The sequence below is a fragment of the Mytilus californianus genome, unplaced genomic scaffold, assembly GCF_021869535.1.
Source record: "Mytilus californianus isolate M0D057914Y unplaced genomic scaffold, xbMytCali1.0.p SCAF_4, whole genome shotgun sequence".
NCBI lineage: Eukaryota > Metazoa > Mollusca > Bivalvia > Mytilida > Mytilidae > Mytilus > Mytilus californianus.
Genome location: NW_026262690.1, coordinates 70,218,585 through 70,243,812, shown reverse-complemented (window position 1 = coordinate 70,243,812; position 25,228 = coordinate 70,218,585). Strand labels below are relative to the sequence as shown.

At 32.9% G+C, this 25,228-nt stretch overlaps 2 protein-coding genes across 4 annotated transcripts in view; both read left to right on the top strand.

Moving 5' to 3' along the window:
* Positions 1–25,228, top strand: part of LOC127698639 (protein sprint-like) — a 173,308-nt gene that overhangs the window by 58,706 nt on the left and 89,374 nt on the right. The gene's annotated exons all lie outside the window — the stretch shown is intronic.
* The window catches only part of LOC127698642 (uncharacterized), a 47,533-nt gene continuing 33,690 nt past the window's right edge, over positions 11,386–25,228 (top strand). For 2 of the 3 annotated variants that reach the window (XM_052202211.1, XM_052202210.1), the window contains exons 1-2: positions 11,386–12,850; positions 20,051–20,165. In XM_052202211.1, the coding sequence (XP_052058171.1) occupies positions 12,560–12,850; positions 20,051–20,165 (406 nt within the window). In that variant the 5' untranslated portion in view covers positions 11,386–12,559. The remainder of the gene's footprint in view (positions 12,851–20,050; positions 20,166–25,228) is intronic. The other variant, XM_052202212.1, reaches the window with a different exon arrangement.

Genomic DNA, 25,228 nt, shown 5'->3' with positions numbered 1-25,228 from the left:
ATCAATTAGCTGTCACGTGTGAGCACTTTCTAATCTGTCAGATGCAAACTTCCTGTTTGCTGATACTTTGAATTTTTCAATATGTTAAATGAACGTAAATTTTATGCTTAGGCATGACTTCTAACTGGCTTTGGGTTTCATTTACTGAACTCCCAAGGTTTCGTAGTTTAGTTGATTTAGTTTTCCAACTGGTTTGGTTCGGGTTACACTGATGAGTCTTATTTAGACGAAACGTGCTTCTGTCATTCTAAATTATAAGCCTGGTCTCTTTGATGAGTTTTATTGACTGCAGTACCAAAAGTAGTTGATAGAATCTTAAAAAGTCAGAGAGATTGAAATAGAAGATCTAACTATATATTTGATTTTTAGGTATTAATGGCAAGAAAGCAGAATCAAATGTTTAAATCCATAGATATAGTAGTCAGAACATGCCTCTCTGAGCACCCTGTTGTGTCCTGAAATATCAGCACGGCATTGGACATTGTGGCCCGTGAAGTAGATGTTATTTGCTGACATCCTCCCAACAGACTAATTCCTTTTCATCATTATATATAAATTATCAACATCCTTCTTATAAGTCCAAATCAATTTGTTTACTTGTCTCACATAAAAAAAGCAAGAGTGCAGAAGCAATACAAATCTTTATGTAAGTTTCGTTGTTTTAATTAATGTTTATTTGGTTAAAATCGGTCAGCAAATGAGAAAGTTATGTCAAAAATTAAAAGAATATAATAGAAATATTATGAGAATGGCTATAACAGGTATCAAAATTTAAATTGTTACAGTACTTGCATCTGACGAGAGACCTAAATGATTGAGAAGAGGTGACATTTTGCCAAAAACGTATGCGTCGTCATATGTCAGAAATAACTTCAATATGAAACAATCATTCATTTTTCACAAAAAGATTAAGCTGTAGATTTTTAGAAGTATTGGAATACTCTGCTGTTCCATTGAGGACATTTGAGGCATTCATACTCTGTATCAATTAAAATGATAGAATTCCTTGTGCTCATCAAGTATTGTAAAATTTCTATATTTGTATCAATAAACGATTTTAATAGTAGATAATTAATATAAAAATCATTTTCTTTTCTCAATAAAATTGCATCAGTTTGATTCTTAAGTGTTATTTGAAAAGACTGTTTATTCTGATGTCTCATAAATCATGCTCAGTCAGCTTAGTATTATATGTGATAACGTTGATCAGTGATGTTGTATTGATTACAGGTTGCTTAACATAATGACTAGAACAAGAAAGAAGACTGTACCAAAAAACCTAATAATAAGGATAAACTAACTGTTTACAAAACTTTCGATTTTTCAAAATACTAAGGATTTTCTACCACAGGAATAGATTACATAGCTGTACTAAGTATTAAGCAAAACTTTTAGGAATTTTGGGTCCTCAATGCTCTTCAACTTCGTACTTTATTTGACCTTTTTAACTTTTTGGATTCGAGCGTCACTGATGAGTCTTTTTTAGACGAAATGCACGTCTGGTGTTCAAAATTTCAATCCTGCTATCTATGATGAGTTTATTGATAACGATAAGTAATTGGATAAATCATGAACAGCCAATGTCATCATTATCCCATATTGTAAAAGTGGTATAAAATGAACGGATATAAAACGTTTCTACCTAAAAAATGGAAAATTGTCACATGATAATTTCTTTACCTCTGTATTGTACTTTCATTCAAATATATTCCAACGAAATCAGGTAACCCGTTTTGAGAAAGTTACAAATTCTTTAAGTGCTAAAGAACCTTTTAAACAACTAGTTGAAGGGTCCGGTCATGTCGATCACCTATTTTAATGCTAAATGTCTTTCCATTTTCACTCCTTTTTCAATGCGCTGTCTAATTCTATTGCGAACAATCCACTTTACACTATCTACTTATCTAACGTATATTTTAGTTTGTTCTCGTCCTAAATATCTATCGATGAAGAAACTGCCACTATACGTTAAGCAAACAACAGTAAATGAAAATCTATATTATTACTCGAGTTTATAAACTTTAAGAAATAAGTATACTGACATTTTGGAACGAAACTGGTACCAAATTACTTTGATTTAAAAAGTAAAATCACAAAAATACCGAACTCCAAGGAAAATTCAAATGGCAAAATCAAAAGCTCAAACACATCAAACGAATGGAAAACAGCTGTCATATTCCTGACTTGTTACAGGCATTTCCTTGTGTAGAAAATGGTGGATTAAACCTGGTTTTGTAGCTAGCTAAACCTCTCACTTGTATGACAGTCGCATAAAGTTCCATTATATTGACAACAATGTGTGAACAAAACAAACAGGCATAATAGGTAAAAATTTCAAAAATACGGGTACAGCAGTCAACATCGTGTTATAATCTTAATCACTATGAAACAAACAAATATATCAAAAAAGAAAAACAAAATGACATATAGACAAAGCACATAAGCAAAAACGAAATACAATAATACAAAACATGACCACAGCACAACAACACATTGGCGGGATGCATAAATACCGAGCCACGCCAAAAGGATATTACCAAAAATAGACTAAACAGTAAAGGTTAACAATTTATAAAGACAAATAAAAGAACACTTTAACACGTAATTAAGAGCATAAACAACGTCAGTACTTATAATCTATTCTTCAAGACCATCATGTATTATTTGTGAAGTTGATACGGAATATTTATCAACTAGGTCTTGGTATCTTCCGATGAACTTAGAGAGAAAAAGGACGAGACGTTCTTTGACATAACCCTGGTTCATCAACTTTCTGCTCAGACACTGGTGACGTTTTATAAAGTCTGAGTAGCAGCTGCACGCTCTTGAATACCGATTGAGTTGGGAAATGTATATCCCATCTGCAGGTGAAGTTTGGTATATTGCTAGTAAGGTGGGGGGAATAAATAATTTCAAAATTAAAATCGTCTCGTTTGTCATAAATTCTGGTACTGAGATCACCGCTTATGTCAAATTCGAGGTATAAGTCTAAAAATGAAGCGGAGGAAGCCGTGTCTGTTGTTTCGTTAATTTTTAGTTCTGGTAGATATATTAATGGAACCCAATCAGAAAAGTTTGGATTGTTAATGGAAAGAACATCATCAATATATTTGAATGTGAAATTAAATTATCTGGCTTCTTTAATCTTCTGGTTTTTGACAAGTATCTGAAGGAACTCCAACTGATATGAAAATAAAAAGAGGTCGGCAAGGAGAGGAGCACAGTTCGTTCCCATAAGAATGCCGACAATTTGTTGAAAAAGTCTACCTCCAAATTCTACAAATATGTTAATTTGTCAATTAGAAACTCCAGCATACCGATCACTTGTTCCTCTTTGTAGCATGTTTTACCTTTTTGTTCACTATTAACAAAATATGCCGTATGGTTTCCCACAGTAATAAATTTATAGCGTATGCTACCATTTTTATATTGAAAAGCATTGTGGATTATTTCTTTTAGACAATTTTTCAATTTCACATGGGAAATGGTGGTATACAGGGTTGAAAAATCAAAAGTTTTGATAGTATTAATTTCAGAGAAAGATCGAGAATTAGAATTATCCAGAAGTTCTTTTGGGTTTTTTAGAATCCACATATGGTTAATACCACTACGAGAGTAAAGTTTCACAGTATTTCTGAAGACCCTCCTTCACTGCGGACAGATTTTTTGTCAATCTAATGGACAATTCCTTTGTAGAACATGCAGATGAGCCGGCAGTGTACTGTTGTTTGTACTGAATTTTGTATCCAATACAAACAAGGTTAGTCCTCAGATTTGCTGTTCAATGTAATATTCATTGAAGCCATGAAGGACTTATGATTCACCAAAATCTCATCCTTGTCAAATGATATGATTTTGTATGTGGGATTACCTGACTGCTCATTTATTCCCAATTCTTGTACAAGACACTCGTAGTAGTACGATTTACATACAAAGACAATATTATTAGAAGCTTTGTCCGCAAGAACACCAACATATTTATCGTGAAGAGATGATAGACATTTCACATCTTCCTTGTCTCTGAAAACGGACTTTGGTCGATTATTCACACAGTTTTTCAACTTATAAATTCGACGTTTTATCAGAGACCTGATTGTTTTGACCCATTCTGACAAAGTGTCCAGTTCAACTTCTTCTCGTTCAGTCCATGCTCTGGCGTAGTCCTCAATGGAATCCATAATTATTTTGAAAGAGAGTCGAAAGATATCAGAGGGACTTTTAAACTCATAAGTCGAAAATAAACTGACAACGCCATGGCTAAAAAAGAAAAAGACAAACAGGCAAACAATAGTACACAAAACACAACATAGAAAACTAAAGACTGAGCAACACGAACCCTACCAAAAACTGGGGTGATATCAGGTGCTCCGGAAGTGTAAGCAGATCCTGCTCCACATGTGACACCCGTCGTGTTGCTCATGTAAATACAAACCCGGTAATAAGTCTAATTCGGTAGGTCACAATCGTGAAAAGGGGACGGGATTGTAGTTACGACATTAGGAACATATCCGTTATCATCTGTGAAACGGATATTCCATAATGTTCAACCAACTCGTGATGGCGTCCGTAAAATTTACGAAGGGATGGTTTCAACTTCACCACTTGGAACTCTTGGTTAAATAGCTTCCTTGTGAGCAGCAACCCTCTGTCAGGGAAATCATGATAGGAAATACAATCCCTAGAATATCGTATCAACTGGGAGAAGTATACTCCGTATGCAGGCGCTGCTTGAATGTTGCTACATAGAAATGGAAAGTTCACAATTGAGAAGCTGAAATCATCTCGTTTACCGTAAAGTTTTGTTTTCAACCGACCCTCATTGTCAATTTCTAGAAATAAGTCAAGATATGAGGCAGACTTAACTGTATCTGTTATATCCTTTATCTCAAGTTCAATGGGATAGATGCGTTCAACATAGTCACCAAATTTTTAATTATTTAGTGAGAGAACATCATCTATATAGCGGAAAGTAAAGTTAAAGGATATTGCTAACTTCTTTTCTTTCTTCCTAAGAAGTTCCTATATGAAGTCAGCCTCATATGAATCAAGGAACAAGTCGGCAAGAAGAGGGGACATTTGGTTCCCATGGGAATGCCGATTGTTTGTTAAAAAACACGTCCTCCAAACGTAACAAATATGTTGTCAATTAAGAAATCAAGCATCTTGAAAATGTCAGTTTCAAAGAATTTTTGTTTGAATCAGAGAGATTTTTTACGAAGTAGGATTTATCCCTCCCTAAGACAAGATACTTGTATCTACGTTGTCCATTCTTTTTTATTGAAATTATGGTTCCATTTGATGTGGTGGGTTCTCTGAACTTAGGATCATGAGATATTACCTTTCGGAGATGTTCATGTTGAATTATGTTTAGATCCCCAGTAATAACATGGCCAGAGGGGCTGTAATTATAAGGCGAGTGGGAACAGTCACATGTCAGAGGTTTTTTTTAGATATTTTTCTAAATCAAGGTCCTGCAATGCTTGCTCATAGTAAAATACTTTAGGTGCGATAGTTTTGGTGTAACTGTAGGATACAATAGGAACAGACTGATTTTGAACATAAGTACTTGGACCGAACATAGTTGTATTTCATGTTTGTCGGAACAATCATATATACACGGAATGATGGCTTTATTTTAAGAGGATGAAAAAGGACTTAATCAAAAGGTAGGCACACTCAAACCAAACGTGTTAAATTAAAAAAAAAAGTAACACAAGCATTCCAAATGCGGAGGTTGGTTGGAGTACGAATATGCTTCTGGAAGTTAAACAGTTGCTGCTTCGCGTGGAGCCCTCAGTCGTCATAGCAAAATTTGGAAAAATAGAAGTTCACTATTTGAATGTTTAAAATGAAAATACCAAAAAATCAGTCCGACTATACACCACATAGACAATCTAAAGATAAAAGTGAAAAGTTTGATCATCGAAAAATTGAGTACAGGATAACAAAATTACATGAGCGTTTTATAATCAACGTTGTATTATAAGGTCTGCCAAGTGCACTTTCAAAAATATTAACATCAATTGATTTTATCAACCATCAAGACCGGGCCGGATTTAACATGAAACTGCCTACTCTAGGGGAGGTGTAAATCAGATGTGGATATAAATAAATCTGTTAGAGTACAATCTAAGTCTCTTCAATTTAGCAACAGTATAAAACATTTGATTCTTCTACCCTTTACACTAGTATTGCCCATTCTAAACTCGAAGACATATTAATCATATCAACCCTACTTTGTTTCATTAAAAAAAAGACAACATAGATGTCATAGATACAAATATCTTGTTTTAGAATTGGATAATCATACTCTTTAAAAAACACTTTAATTCAAACAAAGAATTCTTTGAGACTGACACCATCAAGATGCTAGATTGTTTTATTGACATTATATTTGTTTCGTTTAGAAGACCTTTTTTCAACAAACATTCGGCATTCTTATGGGAACCAATTGTGATTCCCTTGTTAATTAATATGAGGTATACTTCATACAGCAGCTTCTCAGGAAGAATGAAAAGAAGCTGGCATTATCATTCAACTTCACGTTTCGGTATATAGACAATGTCATTAAATTATCCAACGTTTGGTGACCATGTTGAACACGTCTATCTAATTCAAACTTGAAAAGGGAAACCACAGTTACATTTAAACCTGCCTCATATCTTGACTTACATCTAAAAATTATCAATTATTATAATCTTTAGTTGCTATTACCTTGAACTAGCTTTCAGTAACTGCGAGAAATATCAGATCGGTACTTTGTGTCTTTTCGTCTTTTGTGGGTTGTTTTCTATTGATTTGTATCGATCTAATGAGTTAAGCACTTTAAACTGACTCTTTAGTTTGTTCTTATGTTGTGCTGTCACACCACTGTCCCAGGTTAGGAGAGGGTTAGGATCCTGCAAACGTTAAACCCCGCCACGTTCTGTATGTGCCTGTCCCAAATCAAGATCCTGTAATTCAGTGGTTGGTGTTTGTTGCTGTATATCATATTTGTTTTTCGGTTATTGTTTTGAATAAATCAGGCCGTTGGTTTTTTCGTTTAAATTGTTTTACATTTTGTCATGCCAGGGCCTTTTATAACTTGCTTTGCGGTATGGGTTTCGCTCGTTATTGAAGGTCATACGGTGACCTACAGTTGCTAACATCTACTTCATTTTGTCTCTGATGGATTGTCTTCATAATGGTAATCATACTACATCTTCTAATCTATTCATATTAACGACAAATGGGGGATATTTCAGCTTACCAATTTTAGCTTTCTATTTCTGTGCAGCAATATTTCAGCAGCGCTTGCCTCTTTTGGAGTACATATCTTCCAATTCATATGATACTCCAGAGCTTGCGTTTCTTATCATGGTATCCTTGATAGATTGTTGCTGCTTCCAAGTAAGCTATTCAAGGAAAATGTTGAAGTGATCCCTTCGTAAGACTTATCCTTCATCATAAATTAGTTCAGTCCAAAATACCTCCTTATTTTAAAGATCAGTCTGTACCAATAATTTCTTATACCTATACCAAACCAATTGCAACTAAAATTTTCAATTACAAACACGTTTTGCAGGATCTCAACATTGACGACTTCAAGTCTAAACCTCCTGATTGCACCTGTGCTAGTTCCAAATTCACATATAATCCGGCTGGTCACGTTATTACCGGAGACCTCAACATTGTCAATAACACTTCCCTGCGAAATTTGTTATCCAAAGGTCCGAAATATCGTGAGCCTAAATCCATCAATTGGAAATACAACTTCAAAATACTGATGGATTCAGTCGAGGATTATGCCAGGCAATGGGCTAAACGCGAGAAAGAAGACGTTGATACTCTTTCCCAATGGATTAAGGCTGTGAGGTCGTTGATACAAATCCGAATTAAGAAACTAAATGGGTCTATCAATACCCACGCTACGTCAATTTTTAAAGACCCAAATGTTGCAAAACACTTGTCCTACCTCCATGACAAATATGTTGTTGTCCCCGCAGATAAAGCCCCAAACAACATCGTTTTTGTGTGTAAATATCATTACATAAACTACTTGATAAATGAATTAGGTATTGACAATTCATTTGGAAACTCAACATATACCCTCACGACACTTACCAAAGAGGAAATCTTGGATAATCATAGGTCCGTTCTATGTTCCTTTGGAATTTCAACCAAAGATGAAGAACTGCATCTTCCATCACTGTATTGGATACCTAAACTACATTAGCGTCCTTACAAACAACGGTATATTGCTGGGTCTTCCAAGTGCTCCACGAAACCTCTTTCTAAATTATTAACATCTATTTTATCAGCAATCAAAGCCGGGCTCCAAAGTTATTGTGAATCTGCCTATTCTAGAGGTGGCGTGAATCAGATGTGGATACTAAAAAATTCCAAAGATCTTTTAGAGTACATACAATCTAAGACTCTCTCATCTTGCAATAGTATTAAGACATTAGACTTTTCTACACTTTACACAAGTATTCCCCATTCCAAACTAAAAGACAAATTGAAAGAGTTGGTATTACTATGTTTCATTAAAAAGAAGGGCGAACGTAGATACAAGTATCTTGTCTTGAGGAGGGATAAATCCTACTTCGTAAAAAATCACTCTGATTCAAACAAAACATTCTCTGAAACTGACATTATCAAGATGCTTGATTTCTTGATTGACAACATATTTGTTACGTTTGGAGGACGTGTTTTTCAACAGACTGTCGGAATTCCTATGGGAACCAATTGTGCCCCTTCCTTGTCGACTTGTTTCTTTATTATTATGAGGCTGACTTCATACAGGAACTTCTTAGGAAGAAAGAAAAGAAGTTAGCAATATCCTTTAACTTTACGTTCCGCTATATAGATGATGTTCTCTCACTAAATAATTAAAAATTTGGTGACTATGTTGAACGAATCTATCCCATCGAACTAGAGATAAAGGATACTACAGATACAGTTAAGTCTGCCTCATATCTTGACTTACATTTAGAAATTGACAATGAGGGTCGGTTGAAAACAAAACTTTACGACAAAAGAGATGATTTCAGCTTCCCAATTGTGAACTTTCCATTTCTATGTAGCAACATTCCAGCAGCGCCTGCATACGGAGTATATATCTCCCAATTGATACGATATTCCCGGGCTTGTATTTCCTATCATGATTTCCTTGATAGAGGATTGCTGCTCACAAGGAAGCTATTAAACAAGAGTTCCAAATTGTGAAGTTGAAGTCATCCCTTCGTAAATTTTATGGACGCCATCACGAGTTGGTTGACCGTTATGGAATAACCGTTTCACAGATGATATCGGATATGTTCCTTATGTCGTAACTACAATACCCTTCCCTTTTTATGAATGTGACCTACCGAATTAAACTATTTACCGGATTTGTAATAACATAAGCAACACGACGGGTGCCACATGTGGAGCAGGATCTGCTTACCCTTCCGGAGCACCTGAGATCACCCCAGTTTTTGGTGGGGTTCGTGTTGCTTAGTGTTTAGTTTTCTATGTTGTGTCATCTGTACTGTTGTTTGTCTGTTTGTCTTTTTGTTTTTGGCCATGGCGTTGTCAGTTTGTTTTCGATTTGTGAGTTTGACTGTCCCTCTGGTATCGAGTTGGTTGGCCATTAAAGGATATCTGTGTCACAGTTGACCACGGATATGTTCCAAGTGTCTTAATCACAACCCAGTCCTCTTTTCCTTGATTGTGACATCACTGAACTTGTAGTTATTATGAGCAATACGATTGCTTCTACTAGTGGAGCAGGATCTGCTTGCCTTTCCGGTTACCTGGGTCATCCTAAGTTATTGGTGGATTCCGTATTGCTCATGCAGTCGTCTTACTTTTTTGCCATGGCATTGTCGGTTTATCTGTCTTGATCAATTCTGAATAAACTCGTCCTAAATTGTGTACGCCAGACACGCGTTTCGCCTACAAAAGATTCATCAGTGACGCTCGAATCAACAAAGTTAAGAAAAAAAAACAAATAAAGTACGAAGTTGAAGAGCATTTAGGACCCACAATTTCGAAAGGTTTTGACAAAAACAGCTAATGTAATCTCTTCCGATGGTAGCAAATCCTAAGTATTTGGACAAAATTCAAAGTTTTGCAAACAGTTGATTTATAATTATAACAATTCCAATGATAATGCATGTCCACACAGAAGTGCTGACTACTGGGCTAGTGATACCATCGAGGAGGAAACCTCCACCAGCAATGGTGTAGACCCATTGGTTGTAAATAAAGTCATCATAGATTCCAGACAAAGTGTTGTGCTATGTTTACTTGTATTTCGTCCAATTCTAGTGAAATCTTCAACGAAGTTCATATTCAATTTAAAATTCTTTTCCGGTTAGTGGTATTGGGTGTCCGATATTTATGGTCCTCCGTAAAACAAATCACAAAGATTCTCATCGCTGACAATGAAATTTTCAATTGCGATAACATGTTTCACATGATTAAATTATGTTTTAACTGATAAACAATATCATCCAAGAGGTTTTTATTCAAGGTAATATTAAAGGTTGATTTTTGGTAAAAACCAGTTTGTGATTAAAATTTCGGATGTGTAACTGTCAATCAGATTGTGTTACTGTAAGAATTAAACAGTGTATATTTATCTTTGAGGTACGAGTGATGGTTTTATAAGATTTCTTGTGGTAGATATTGCTTATATTGACAGCGGTTTTTTTTTTTTTCATTTATTAGCGAATTTGGTTTTTTTTTAAATTAACACCACTTCTTATAATTAGTAGTCGCTGGTAAGTCCTAGCATGTTGCAATAGCTTATGTTAGCAAGATCAACAATTAAAATAATGGATTTTGCGTACGCGTTTGTGTAATATTGAGTCATGCTTGATATAAAGTTCTGTTACGTCTCTTCTCAAAATTCACTGGTAAAGATAATTAACACAGAGAATCGTGTACATTTCTGTTATGTCTTCAACTTACAATCGAAGTATTTATCGTTACATCTTAATGTGTTCAATTGTTTCCAGGAAGTTTGCAATCAACGGTTGCCATTCTAGATTAATTGTTTGCACGAAATGCAGATTTATAAGTTCGATTTCCTTCTTTGAAACTCCAGGAAAAGAATAATATACGGATTTTAAGATGATTTTTGTTTGTTTCTTTTTCTTGATCGTTTGTGCACTGTAGGCTATTGTGATAAGTCAATTCTATACATCACTTTAACAATTCCCTGTGTATCTTCATTATAATTATTAACTATTTCAATTATTATTGAATTTTTTTAAAAATCTGTCAGAAAGTCGATATCTAAAAAAATATCTTCAACCGCTGTAATAAAGTCCTCGAGATCAATATTACCTGTATTATAACACCTTTTAGATGAATATCGGGTATACGTTCATTTCTTTACAAAAATATGTTATTATGGCTTCGTCGTTGTAGAACACAGCGGTATTAAGCTGGTCAAGGTATTTAGCTTTGGTATGATAAACTAAACTTTTTGTGATTCCGCTTATTGTAAATTGAATATTTGATTGAAGGTACAATCATAGAATTATTTGCGTGTTTCACTGAAGCACCTGTATTTAAAATCAATGGCGGAAATGCGAGATGATGCGTTTGAATTCAAATCATGCACATATTAGGAAGCAGAAGATGTTTGTTTCTGTGTGTTTCTATAAGCAACAACAAAATGTGCACATGTGTTCTATTCAATCTGATGAAGAAAAACAAATATTAACCTGGGGTACAATTGAGTGTTGAAAAAAAGACATTTCGAGCTGACAATTCTTTTTTAACGTTGTTATTTATGAACATATCATAAATTCAAGGTAGTAAAAACTGGATTTCAATTATCTCACAATTGGATATACATGGTTTACAACAATAAAAAAAAAAGAGGAAAGTCAAAGTCTTCAAGGAAATGTGGTTTTAAAATGAGAATATTATACAATACAAGTAATATGATTTATCAACTTGTAATTTAAAACTGTAACAAGCTATGTTATTGTGTCGTATGAACTGAAGTGGAGCCATATTTATACCTTTGACTATATTTACTATACCGACCTGCCTTACATACCAATCTATTGAAGGATTAACGGCCGAGGTGATTTCAACGATAAATATGACAATATTTACATTCTTTGTTATGAATTGTTTGCCATAATTTGTTTATTAAATTTAATATATAGCTATGCCACTGCTATTTGGTTAGATACCTAGGATTGTATGCGTACTACCTGTACGTGCCATTGATCAAAGCAAATTGACACATACAGAAATGGATTAACATGTTTAATAGCTAATCTTGGCTTAATAGCATTTTGTGGTGGAAAAGCCTGGATTAAGTGGTTTGCTTTTAATTAATACAATTAAAGTTCTAGATAATGTGGATTGCAATTCTTTCGTGAATAAAAGTCAATGATGTGAATTTGCATGACAAAGAAAATGGAATGTTATAGATATATTACTTCTCGTTACAAAATGTGGTAAACTAATGTGCAATAAATCATTTGAATTGGTGCAGTAAATGACTATATAAGTGACATAATTGCACACAAAGAAGCTTCGAAATATGAAGGAAAAATCGTAAAGTGATATGCCTAGCATTATAAAAAAGTTATCTGGACGTGCAAGATCCAGCAAACCTATAGAACTCTTGTCACCGAAGCCTTTTGTTCCGCCGCGTCCGGTGCAAAATGGAAACTTAAATCACGATATTCACCAGGAGCTAGCTGCTGCAGCAGCTGAAGTCAACTCTTCTCCAAAATGGAAAGTTTTCAGAACTGTTAATAAGCCTCCAAAAAGCGTTCGTGCTCCAAGATTACGATACAATCGTACACCTGTTAGACAAACAGTCGGAGGAGAATGGGCGTTGAGACAATGCGAGGTACGGTTAATTTTTTATTTTTATAATCATTTTTCATAATGAAAAATTAAAATACAATTTAATTTTTGTCTTCTATATATTACATATTTTGCAATATCAAACGTACCACGGTTCCATGATCAGTTGATCGGACAATTTGTTTAACACTTTTTTTCTCCAAAAATATATCTTTTTTTTCTTTTCAGTTCAGCACTTTTTACATAGGTTAAAGTGCATGGAAAGTGAAAATAATAAATGATAAAATGTCTCTTGCTTCTTGATGAACAGGGATGATCCGCTTAATCTGACAATACATGTAAACTTTGAAAAAAACTGAAAATGATAAAGCGAAGAAAGAATGTAAACGAAACAACGTCGCTGGTCAGTAGACGTAACAAAATGGTTGTTACATAGTTTTCTTGTGCTGTAAAATAATTCTGTAAAGAAACTGATCCGGGAACAACAAAAAACAACATTTTTTGCGAAGTTAGAAAGCCAGATAGTTCGGCGAAAAATTGGTCGTGCATTTCCCCGTTAACTAATAAGAGATAGACAAAGGGTATTCAATAAATACCTAATATATCAAATAGATAATAAAGATAAGGCGTTGACAAGTTGGAGTATCGTATAACTTTTAACGATATTCGCATTTGGAGGCCAAGGAAGAGACTAGTGAACTGAAACAAAAGACTTAAAACAATCCACATTCCATGTGGTTACCCTTATTAAAAGGGTTTCTAAAAGTCAATTCGCCACCCTTGTTCCGAGTCAATATTGAGGTTAATATCTACAATTGGCACACATTGCACTGCCAACTAATAGGGTAATCGGCTTATTATCTGGTTCGATAACAAACATTTATTTCGATTATCTAGCAGTGTACACGCACACTTGATTAAGTGTATACTACGTTCCGTTCAGGACTGTCTTTTTCGAATATCCGGCAATTAAAGCATATCATGGAATTGCATGCAATTTTGTCTGCTGAGACTCTCCTCTGTTCAACTCATTATGCAATAACCCACACATGTTAAAGTTAGAATGATGCATGGTGGTGGCGTTTATATTTGATCCTTAAAAGTGCACATTGAATCAAGTCCGCCAATATGTACAAATATTATTTTGTAATATGCAAGAATAAGAAAAGCAGATATGTACTAAACTAAAAGTTAGAGTATAATATCAGAGACATATATACTTCTTTGTATTATATGTCTCTGATATCTACTCTTAAGAAGTATTGCGACCTATGTTTAATAGAAAATAACAGTGGCGGATCCAGAAATTTTCAGAAGGGGCCCACTAACAGCCTACGAGGGGGCCCCGCTCCAGCCATGCTTCAGTGATTCCCTAAATAATCAACTAAATTTTTCCCACAAAAGGGGGACCCGGGCCCTAAATAAGCCTCTGAATAATTACATTACAAGTATGTTTCATAAGAATCCTTACATTTGATTGACTGTCAACAATAGCGAGGTATTTCAAAATTATAATTTATTTCTCAATAAAATGCAAGATTCATGACTGCAAGTGCTTCACATGACAGCGTTACAACAATGCATAGGAAAACAACGATAAAGCTTGAGTCTGCATGGGAAAACAACAATACAGCTTGAGTTTGCATGGGAAAACAACGAAAAAGCTTGATATAATATAGGCCACCTTCTAGTAAATTTGGATTTTTTTCTATAATTATTTATAAAAACGTGCAAAGCAATCGAAATCGAAAGATATCGTATCATATCTTGATGTAAGAGTCATGTAACTCAAAAACATTTATTTAGGGATCTAGTGCTTCTAGTATCACACACAATATTTCAAAGTAGTATAGGTACGTCAAATTAGCCGACAACGCTGGAGCAGATTATGATTGCTTCGAGCAAGCTTTTAGTCACTACACGTGAGGTCTTACTATTAAGTATATTAAATATTGGTTTACTTTTGCTATAAGTACCTTCATGTAGTCTACTGCCGACAAAAAAATCATGAACGAAAGTAGATTGTAGAGTCGGAAAAAAATAGTTTTCGCATGCCTGATATTGAGTCCTATAACATATACCCGTGGGTGCAATCATATCTATTTCTGTTTGTTTTTTTATAGGTATTTTCTTTTCTTTTTCTATTTTCTTTTTCATTTCTTATTTTTATTTGCTATTTTAACTATCATTGTGTCTGCGGCATATCCCCAAAAATGAAAATTGAAAACGTTAAAAATGAAATAATAATGCAATGTCATATGTTTATAGGACTAATTGATATATTCAAACGTGTCTAATGGGGAACTCTGATTGAAGATATTTAAGGAACAATCATTTTATTTTCGGAGGGGAGGATTTTTTTCGATGGAATATTCATTTTCATCTGTTGCTAGTACGGGTTTACTTATTTCTATTTCGCGGCAAACCGCGGGCAAAATTAATTTTAACTTTGGTCCACAACTAATTCCTACATTGTCCTTTTTTACTGGGCAGACTTCATTTCCATTCGATGATGTCTTGGACAAGATTAACTTAGTTTTTTTTCTTCAGGATATCCACCTTATTTGCAGGGTCACCGCATTTAAAAATTGTTTATTTGTAAGAATGTATTATTAAATTTTTTTGTTAAATGAGCTACCATTTGATTTTTATGGGGGGGGGGGGGGGGGGGGGTAGGATGAAATTTGAAAAAAAAGGCAGGACAGGAGATTTGAGTAAAAAAAAAGGCAGGATGAGCAACTTGGCAAAAAAAAGTCAGGATGACAATTTGTGTGTAAAAAAAGTCAGGATAAACCAAGGATTTGAAGATTAACTAATAAAAAAAAAAGGCAGGACCAAATAGAGTGAAAAATTAAAAGGTATGACACATTTTTTCATCCTATTCCCCTGCGCCCACCCCCTTGTAAAAATCTTCTTATTTATATATAAGATCATATAAGGGAGCTACCATTTGATTTTTACAGGGGGGGCTAGAATGAAAAAAATTGTCCTACATTTTTTTTTAGTTGTATAATCACTGAAATATTAATAGTTTTTGAAGACATCAGGGAAGATTAACACGTCATTGTTAAATGAGTTATCTTCGTTAAATAAAGAATTTTATTATTATTATTTATTATTTCCCGCCATTAACACTACCAAATTACCTCCCCTTCCCCATTTTTCTTGTTTACAATTTTGCAAAATGGGCAGAGAGTCAAGCACAACGACTCGAACGAGTGAGAATAATTTCTGTCATTGCTGTTAATGAGAAGAAAGCTTATTATATTAATAGTCTGTTACTAAAGATATGATATCTTTTAAAAAGTTTAAATGACAATCATAAATTGAGAAAAAAAAAGAAAAACCGAAAAGGGGGAGGGTGCTGACAATAATGATACAAAAAACTAGCTTTTGAAATCTTTGTCTGTTTTATTATTCATGAGGAATTATCGTCTATAACTACAATAATCACCCTTGTCTATGTAGAACTTTGTTACAGTAGTGCATGTCAGATTTTCAATCCTCCATTTACCATTGTACCAGCAGGGGTTTGAACCCTGGACCCCTGGCACAGTAAGGGACAGTTCTTCCAACTAGTCTAATGGAGTACTCAAGTTGCACAGCTAATTCAGAGCAGTTATCATGGTTATATATATATACTAAGTAGATGGAAGTCCCCGTAGCTTATATAAAATTGAGAATGGAAATGGGGAATTAATGCATCAAAGAGACAACAACATGACCAAGAGCGTAAAACAGCCCAAGGCCACCAATGGGTCTTCAACACAGCGAGAAAATACCGCACCCAGAGCCGGGCTTCAGCTGGCCCCTAAACAAAAATGTGTACTAGTTTAGTGAAAATGGACATCACACTAACCTCCGAAACATAAATGAACTTAAAAATTAAAAAAAATAAAGACATACAAGACTAACAAAGGCCAGAGGCTCCTGTCGTGGGGCAGGCGCAAAAACGCTGCGGGTTAAACATGTTTCGTGAGATCTCAACCCTCCCCCTATACCTCTAGCCAATGTAGAATAAACATTAGGTAACAGAAGAAACTTCAAGCAAAATGACAATGATACATAAATTAACAAAGGACTACTAGCAGTTACTGACATGCCAGCTCCAGACTTCAATTAAACTGATTGAAAGATTATGTAATCATCATATGAAAATCAAGCACAATCACTCCCTTTAGGGGTTGAGTATCATACCATCATAAATTATATAAGAAGAACATAATCCATATCATGCCAACAACTGGTTTTAGAATAAATGTGTTTATTTCCGATGCAAAGACCCTATGAGTGAATCAATATTAATTCCAAAATATGCCATCTTCCATCACCTGACAACAGTATCGTAACTATATCCCTTCTATATACATTTTACCTATCTCAATTGTATATTCTAATTAATCACTGATGTTTGAAGAAAAGTCTCTTTGTTTTATACCTTGTAGACCCTAAATTGCTGTGTATAGTCAATGGAGTCCCAATTAATATTCAACTCAAATGGGGCACGTTTAAACATTAGGATACACATTTGGCTAAAGGTAGACGTGATCAGATATTGCTATGACTTGTGCTAGCCTGTTTGGGGACTTAATTGAGGGTGTGGCCACATGTAAACATAATTATATAAGAGCAGCATCTGACTAGATAGGCTAAGCTATATTGATATAAAATTTTGCATAACTTTTTTACTTCTATTTTCATGCTTCCATGATTTTAGTTATTAAAAATGAATGTCCTTAATTTATGTATAATTAAACTGAAGATTGTGTATTTTATTCCATGGTCCATGCTTTTATAGGAGATATTCTTCTTTTTAAAGTCCCCTGTTCCTTTAAAATAATTATCTTGCTTAAGTGATAATAGATCATAATACATATGCTATATATGTATATATATATAAGTACAAGTTCCAGCCCCGGTCAGGGAAGAAGTAAAGAATCAGATCTACTTTAACGTGTTAGGTTGATTTTGTAGGCACTTTATATATATATATATATATACAAAAATGTAATTCTTTAACAAATCTGATAAGGCTGTTTGTCCTAATGATAAATATTTCAGATTACAGAAATTATGCCTCAAAATACAGGTGTTATATATACTTAGATAAAAGACAAATAATACAATACCTTTAAAGCTTGTTCGAATGATATTGGGTGTTTGTATTGTTGTTAAAACATTATCATGACATTTGAATGGTTAAGAGATTTTCTTGATGCAAGATAAATGACTCAAAATTAATGTTGACACGAAACCATATGCTTAATATTGTACAAATAAACCTCTGTTCAATCCCCTTTTTTCGTAAATTGTTAATGTTTTACTGGCAACAATTTTACTACAAAATGACAAAGAACAGTTATGATACATGTATACAATGATTATGTACTGTGGGAAACGAATTATCTGATTTTGCAATGCTTGTAACATTCATGACATTTTTTCTTCACAAGAAATTTCTAATAGCCATTGTAATTTGTTAAAATAAAATTATTAGGTTTATAAAAGTATCATATTTCTTTTAAAGGATATAAATATTATTAATATGAAAGAAAATAAGACACCAAGCATCTCTTTTGTATGCATCATGGTAATTAGTTAACAATCTGAACTACATCAAGTGTTGCAAGTATTTGTTTTGCTGTTGGCTTTATAAGCCTTAGAAATCTGTGGTTATCACTGAAATAAAGTAGAACTGACCCTTGGACTGGGATAATTTGCCTCCCACTTCTTTACAAAGTCTGTACTATGCTTGAGCATTAGGATTAGTTTCATTAGTTTTTGTACGCAACTTTGGTATACTTCATATTTAATTTCATCTGGAAAAATTCTTAAAAGTTTCTAAAATATTTTAATACACCATAAAACAAATGCATCTTTTGTTTTCTTATTCTAGTGATGTTCAGCTTTTTAGATACTCTCTCTACTTTATAATTTTCTCCCTACTATATAATTTTCGTTGAATATGATATGGATAAAGTTAAATAATGAAAACAACGCGTATAAATTTAATGTGTCCGAAGCGCTTTTCTGGATTTACCTTCATCAGGAACGCCCAAAGCCGAATATTTGAAAGCCAAGGATGTATGTTATCTTTGTACCTACATGTATAATACTGAGACAATCAATTCAAAATAGATCACCAGTTCAGGTTGGGTTTTTTTTTGCATTGTACGGTATGTTAAAAGTCAAATTCAGCTACTAAGGTAGTTTTGCGAACTTGAACTTCATTCCAGTTTCAGTTAATTTAAATTACATCCAAACCCTGTTTACAGGTGTGCATATTAAATATGAAAAAAGTATTTTACAGCTATGTTTAGCTACTATTTTTATTCATATCTGGAATGGAATAACACTAAAGATGGTAATATGGCAAAGGGGGAATTAAAACTTTTTATAACTTCAGAATTTTCATGGAGTTGAAGGTTGTGGTACTCAAAAACCATAAAATTAAAACAAGTTGACATTAATATGTTTATTCTAGAAGGATTCATTTTAAAATATTTGATTTTGTAAGGTTCAAACAAGGCTTTTGATTTTACAGGGTTCTGTTTTTATAATTTAAATTCAATGTCAACAACAAAAAATACATAGAAAATTGTGAACTTTAGTTTAAAAAGTTAATAATATCTTCTTTTATTCTTATTTTTAAAAAAATCATTGAGACGTGTATTACATTTCACAACAAGCTTACACTTCTCATGTGTTTATATTTACCTTAATTATGTGCTGAGTATAAAGTAGTATTTTTATACTGTTATGTGAAAATACTATTTACATGCACTATTTAAAACCCTCTTTTGTATACTGTTGAAGAGATTAGTAGGCACGCTTAAGAACTTGTAAGGCTTCTTTCAATAAATCCTTCTAGTCCAGTATTTATAATCACCTGGTAGATTTTGAACAATAGGAATTGGAAAGCTGATCCTTTGGTAAAACAAGGCTCTGTTTTTGACTATAGATACTTTTGAAGTTGATTTTGGGTAGACTCATCTTTGTACACAATACAGGTAAATTGATCACTCAGGTCGCGTTGGAACATGCAGGTGTCATTATCATTTTACCTGTAAATGGAGAGAATTGAGAACAGCTAAAAGATTTTAAATTCAAAGGTGATTTTTACATACCAATATGATAGGAGTGTAACATGGATTTATAATACCTTATACCTTTATATTGTGAAAATATGTGAACAGATGACATTGTTATATCTTTTATTAAAAAGGAGTGAATTTCTTTGTAGGAGCATACAACGTGGGTGAATGGTATTCTAAAAGAGAAACATTTGCCAGTGATTGGGGATTTACGTAAGAGTATTGGAGATGGGACTACACTTGTGATTCTAACAGAGGGAGTTTGTAAGTACTGATAATCTATGAATAGAATGTCAGAGCTCATTTGTTCTGGGAATGAATAATAGAATGTCAGAGCTCATTTGTTCTGGGTATGAATAGTTCTACATGGTTTAAAAATAGCCAGTTAGTTGAAAAATGTAGATAACTTCCTACAGCAGAAGCTAACTGCCAGAACAATGGGATTGCTATAATTGTAATGATATTGGTTTATAACTTTATCACTTTCCACATACAAATATTAAGAAGCCCTAAGTATCCACATTCAAACATTAGTATCACTGGTACATGCAATACACTTAACTTTCATATTGGCTAGTTGTTAAATCTAGATATTACCCTTAAATTAATCAATAAAATAGTTTTATTTGATTTCTTTCACTTTGACCATGAACTTTTCATTCTGCACTTGAAGTCCACGATTAATATCTGTTATTTAATATATCATCTATATCAAGAAACAGTGACAGTAATTGCAATCAAATTAACAAAATGAAATTTTGGGGTAGGGGTATTCCGGGAAAACTATAGGGGGAGGGGTAGACAGCACTTTTTTGTATTTCTCACCACTCATATAATTTTCAAGTCTATTTGTAACAGAACTGTATTTGCTTCCACCACTATTACACACAAAGATTATCCTGTGGTTTCCAAACGGCCCATACATTTTTATATTGAAATAGTCCTTACATTTGCGTTTTGCAGTGGTGTAACTATTTTTCAACAAGGACAGAACTGAAAGAAATGACTTAGTTGCTAAAATCCTTCATTAGGATGATTTGAACATTTTAACCAGTCCTAAATACATGCAGTATATGTACCAGTAAAAATAAGCTACCATACTTAATCTATTATAACTATGATACTAATGACTTTTGAAATAATAGAGCTATTGTTATTAAGAAAACACACTATTTAGAAGGCAAGCGATTCAAATTAAATATCACCACATGTACTATTAAGCTGTTTGCTTGAAGTCAGATTTTTCAAATTATGTCTGAGTTTTCACCCCTTTGTTTCTTTTCAAATCATGACAATAATTAAAACTTTCACCACTTTGTTCTTTTCAAATTACCCTTATAACAATAGTATTCAATCCTTTGCTTATAAAAAATATGAGATAGGAACAAGGAAGTCAAAACAATTATGGAAGCTCCTTTATTAAAAACTAAATTGGAATAAAAACTGAATATTAACCAAACATTTTTCTCTTGATTTGTCTGTCGTATTCTTGTACATTTATATGATTTTAACTGCATTTTTTTCTCAAGGAAATGTCCATAAAAGTTTATCAAGAAAGTTAATGGTTGAAATATGTAAATAAAGATGATCTATAGTGTGCCACTCAGCAATAAAATAGCACACATAGTTTTGTCCTACATGTAGTTTTTACCAATTTAGATACATTATTATGTCAATAAATATCCAATTTTATAGCGTAAAAAATCAACATGCATCTCTTTAATAATATTTTAAAACTAATTCACTAATAAATATTTGCTCCTATTTTATCAAGTTACAGAAATAATTATATGTTAAAAATGAACAGATTGAATGATAAGAATTATGACAAATTATGAAACCAAACAAATACAATGAACAAAGCCTTCACTTAACGATCCAGTTTCAACAACATTTAATATTTCGTGATTTTATTGACTTAAACTACATTTAACTTTCTAAAATTCTGATGATGCTTTAGAAACGTTCTTATCTGTAAATACTGAAATTGATTTCCTTGTCTGTCAATGGTACATTTCACCGTATTTAATGAAACACTTCTTCAGCATTCGATGGATTGAAATTATATGTTGCATTTATTGAAAAAACATTCAATTTATAATTCAGTGTAGGACTAATGTGATGATTATTATGGTAAATTTGTCAAAGTTGAAAAGGCCCCATACCTGGATAATTGAAAAATATGTTAAATGGGACCTGTCAGGTAATAATACCGTTGGCTAGGTTAACCATCAGGGTTGTAATGAGTTTTCATTGTCAGTTTAGGAAATACTGTCAAGATGTTTACATTCATTTCCATGTAGAAAAAATTGACCATTGACTCCATTCAGTGCTGTTTATATTCATTTCCATGTTGAAGAAATTGACCATTGACTCCATTCAGCGCTATTTTTTAAATTGTTTGATTTCAACGATGGTGCATGATATGATGCCTTATGGGTTTTTGTGTCATTGCTAGGTTGTTTCACATCTCCTTTTATATACATATGGTATAATATTACAAGTTATATGGTTTAATTGCTACTGACCCCCTACGGATCCATAGAGGGTAGGTAAAATCCATAGGGATGAGGCTGAAGTAGTGAACTGTGTAACGAATTTATCGCACAGGGAACTTTTCCTGCCTAGTTATGTATAAAAATAAACAATGCAAAACAATAACATTAATAGATGATGTCACCATTAATCTTAGACGTGACATCATGATACCCCTATGAAAACGGTGTTAAACCAATCACAATGTCACTAATTTACTTGGTGCAATAATAAATTGTGGTCATGTAACTTCAAGCTGAAAGGATTTGTAAAATTGAAACAGATAAAATATTTTGGTGGAATCTAGATTCAATCCATGACTGAGTTTGGGCAAAATTTTAGAAACCCCTAAAATTGGAGCATGTGAAAAAACGGGGAGAAGATACCAAAGGGGCCAATAAAAATCACAAGAAAAAGAAAAGCAGAGTATAATTGTATATAAACACATATAACAGATTTATGTCCCTTATTCCACCATAACTTCTTATAGCTTCTTATTATTTTGTACCAAGTTTAGTCTCAGTAAGGTATATATTGTGTGGCACATTTTTAAGATCCCACATTTATCTGCTTCCTGTTTACACAAAACATATTATGATACCAAGTGTCCTGAAATTTTTTCATTATATTCCTGTATTTTTTTTAGGCCTTGAAAGTCAGGGTAATTTTTTCAAACTGTCAAATTCATGCTAGAAGTCACGGCACAAACTTGACCTGTATCAATAGTTGTATAGCATGCACATAATGAAATTTTCTACCTGATTCAGCAAAATTGTTTATTATATTTTTTTCCTTCCTATCAAAACTAAGTTGTATAAAAGTGGGTACAATATAAGTGAATTGTTGCTTCCAGTATATTTTGTTATACATATTTTTTGCAATTTTTTAGAAATTGTCTAAACTGAAAGGGTATATGAATTTTCACTTAGATATCGACTTGCTGGCTGCTATTCTAGACCATTGATTCTAAACTCTGTGAGGAAATAATTGTGATTTGCATTTCATAAGTATTAGCAGAAGTCTATTAATTCTGGCACCACCTTTATAGTCATTGCAATATTAAATACAAAAATCATCAGCGTTCATGACTTTTCATTACAATAAACATGCCTGTTGTTGAATTAATAGGTTCTATAATGTCAAAATATAGTAACAAATTATTTTTAATATTTAATTTACGTTTGACATTAATTGATTTTCTTCATGTTTGTTATTTTTCATTATGTATAAAAGGTAGCTATTATTGACTTCAATCAAGTTATAAAATCTATGTTATTAAGGTATTACCATACAATGTATTCACTTGATAACTTTTTATTAGAAGAAGTAAAAATCAAAACATAAAGTTATTCAAATTTTTTATTTTTAAAAAGTGATTTATAAAACTTTTTTTCTAAATAATTTTGCTATTTAATGGTGATTTTTAAATAAATGGGGTTTTTCTTTCAGATGCAACATTTTTTGAACACTGCCTTTAAAATAATCAGTTTCTTCTCTTATCCCTTTCAGCAGATTGTGCATCTAAATAGATAGGACACTTTTTTTAAAAGGGGGTATTTTGCAAAAGTAGTTACCTTTGAAAAATGTAACAACCAGTATTCTGTACTTAATATATTTGTTGTATTTTCAATTCAAATCATTTTTAAATTTCAAATGAGCAGAATTAAAAGAATTACACATAAAGATACTCATTTGAAACTAATTTTCAGTGGCAATGACATCTAGAGTAACTGACAAATAATAATATGAGTTTCAAGTGATTCTTTTATGACTGTAATTTTACACTGAATGAAGTTTGAAGTACAGTAATATTTATTTCATTCTATGAACAGAATTGGACATGAATAAGAAGGCTATAGACATTATATAAACAATGTTATGATCTTATACAAATATTAGATTTTTGAGTCATAGCAAACAATAAATGTTGACAGTTGTGGCCATACATGGTTGAGATTTATGTGAGGACCAATTGGTTTTAAAACTAATGTATTATTGTTTTCAAAAAATATGGAGGTAGATTATTTGAAGGAAATTACAAAGATCCCATTAAAGTATTTATTTTTCAATTTATCTAATAAGTTAATTGTTTTCATTTTTTTTCATTACACATATTGCTTTTTTTATTTAATTTTCACACTTGACACTAGATACTGAACACTAAGATTCTTCAATTAAACTACTGTTTAATGCAAGAAATATTACTTGAAACCATCTTAACATTTATGAATGCTTTGTTACACAAACTTCATTGCATCCTAAAGTAGAAATAATTAATGTCACAAATTTTGTGATTTAATTTTTCTGTAGCCCCTTTCAGTTTGGCTTATATTTAAGTGCATGGCTACCTTATAGTATTAAGACAGGAAGACATACAGACAAAAGGGTGTCTTGAAGCTGTATGATCTTTGACAATGTGAGTATTATATCACTCTATTACATAAGCTCAAGATCACCTCAGATCACCTCAGATCACCTCAAGGTACAGTTTTAAAGCTGACATGTATACTGCCAAATGAGTTGTTGCCAATTTCAATCTTATGTTGCAAAAATAAGTTAACATGCTCAATGATATAAGATGTCTTGTTTTTATTACACGGAAATTTGTATATAATATTTTAAAGATTATGTAAACAAAAAGTTTAAAAACCCTCATAGACCTCCACAAAATAAATTGAGTATGAAAGCTTTAAACTGTAGATTATTAGGATCAGTGATTTAGTATAGATTACTGATCAATCTTATTGATTCCATGAATTACAGAGGTGAAAAATGGTTTGTAATTCTGTAAT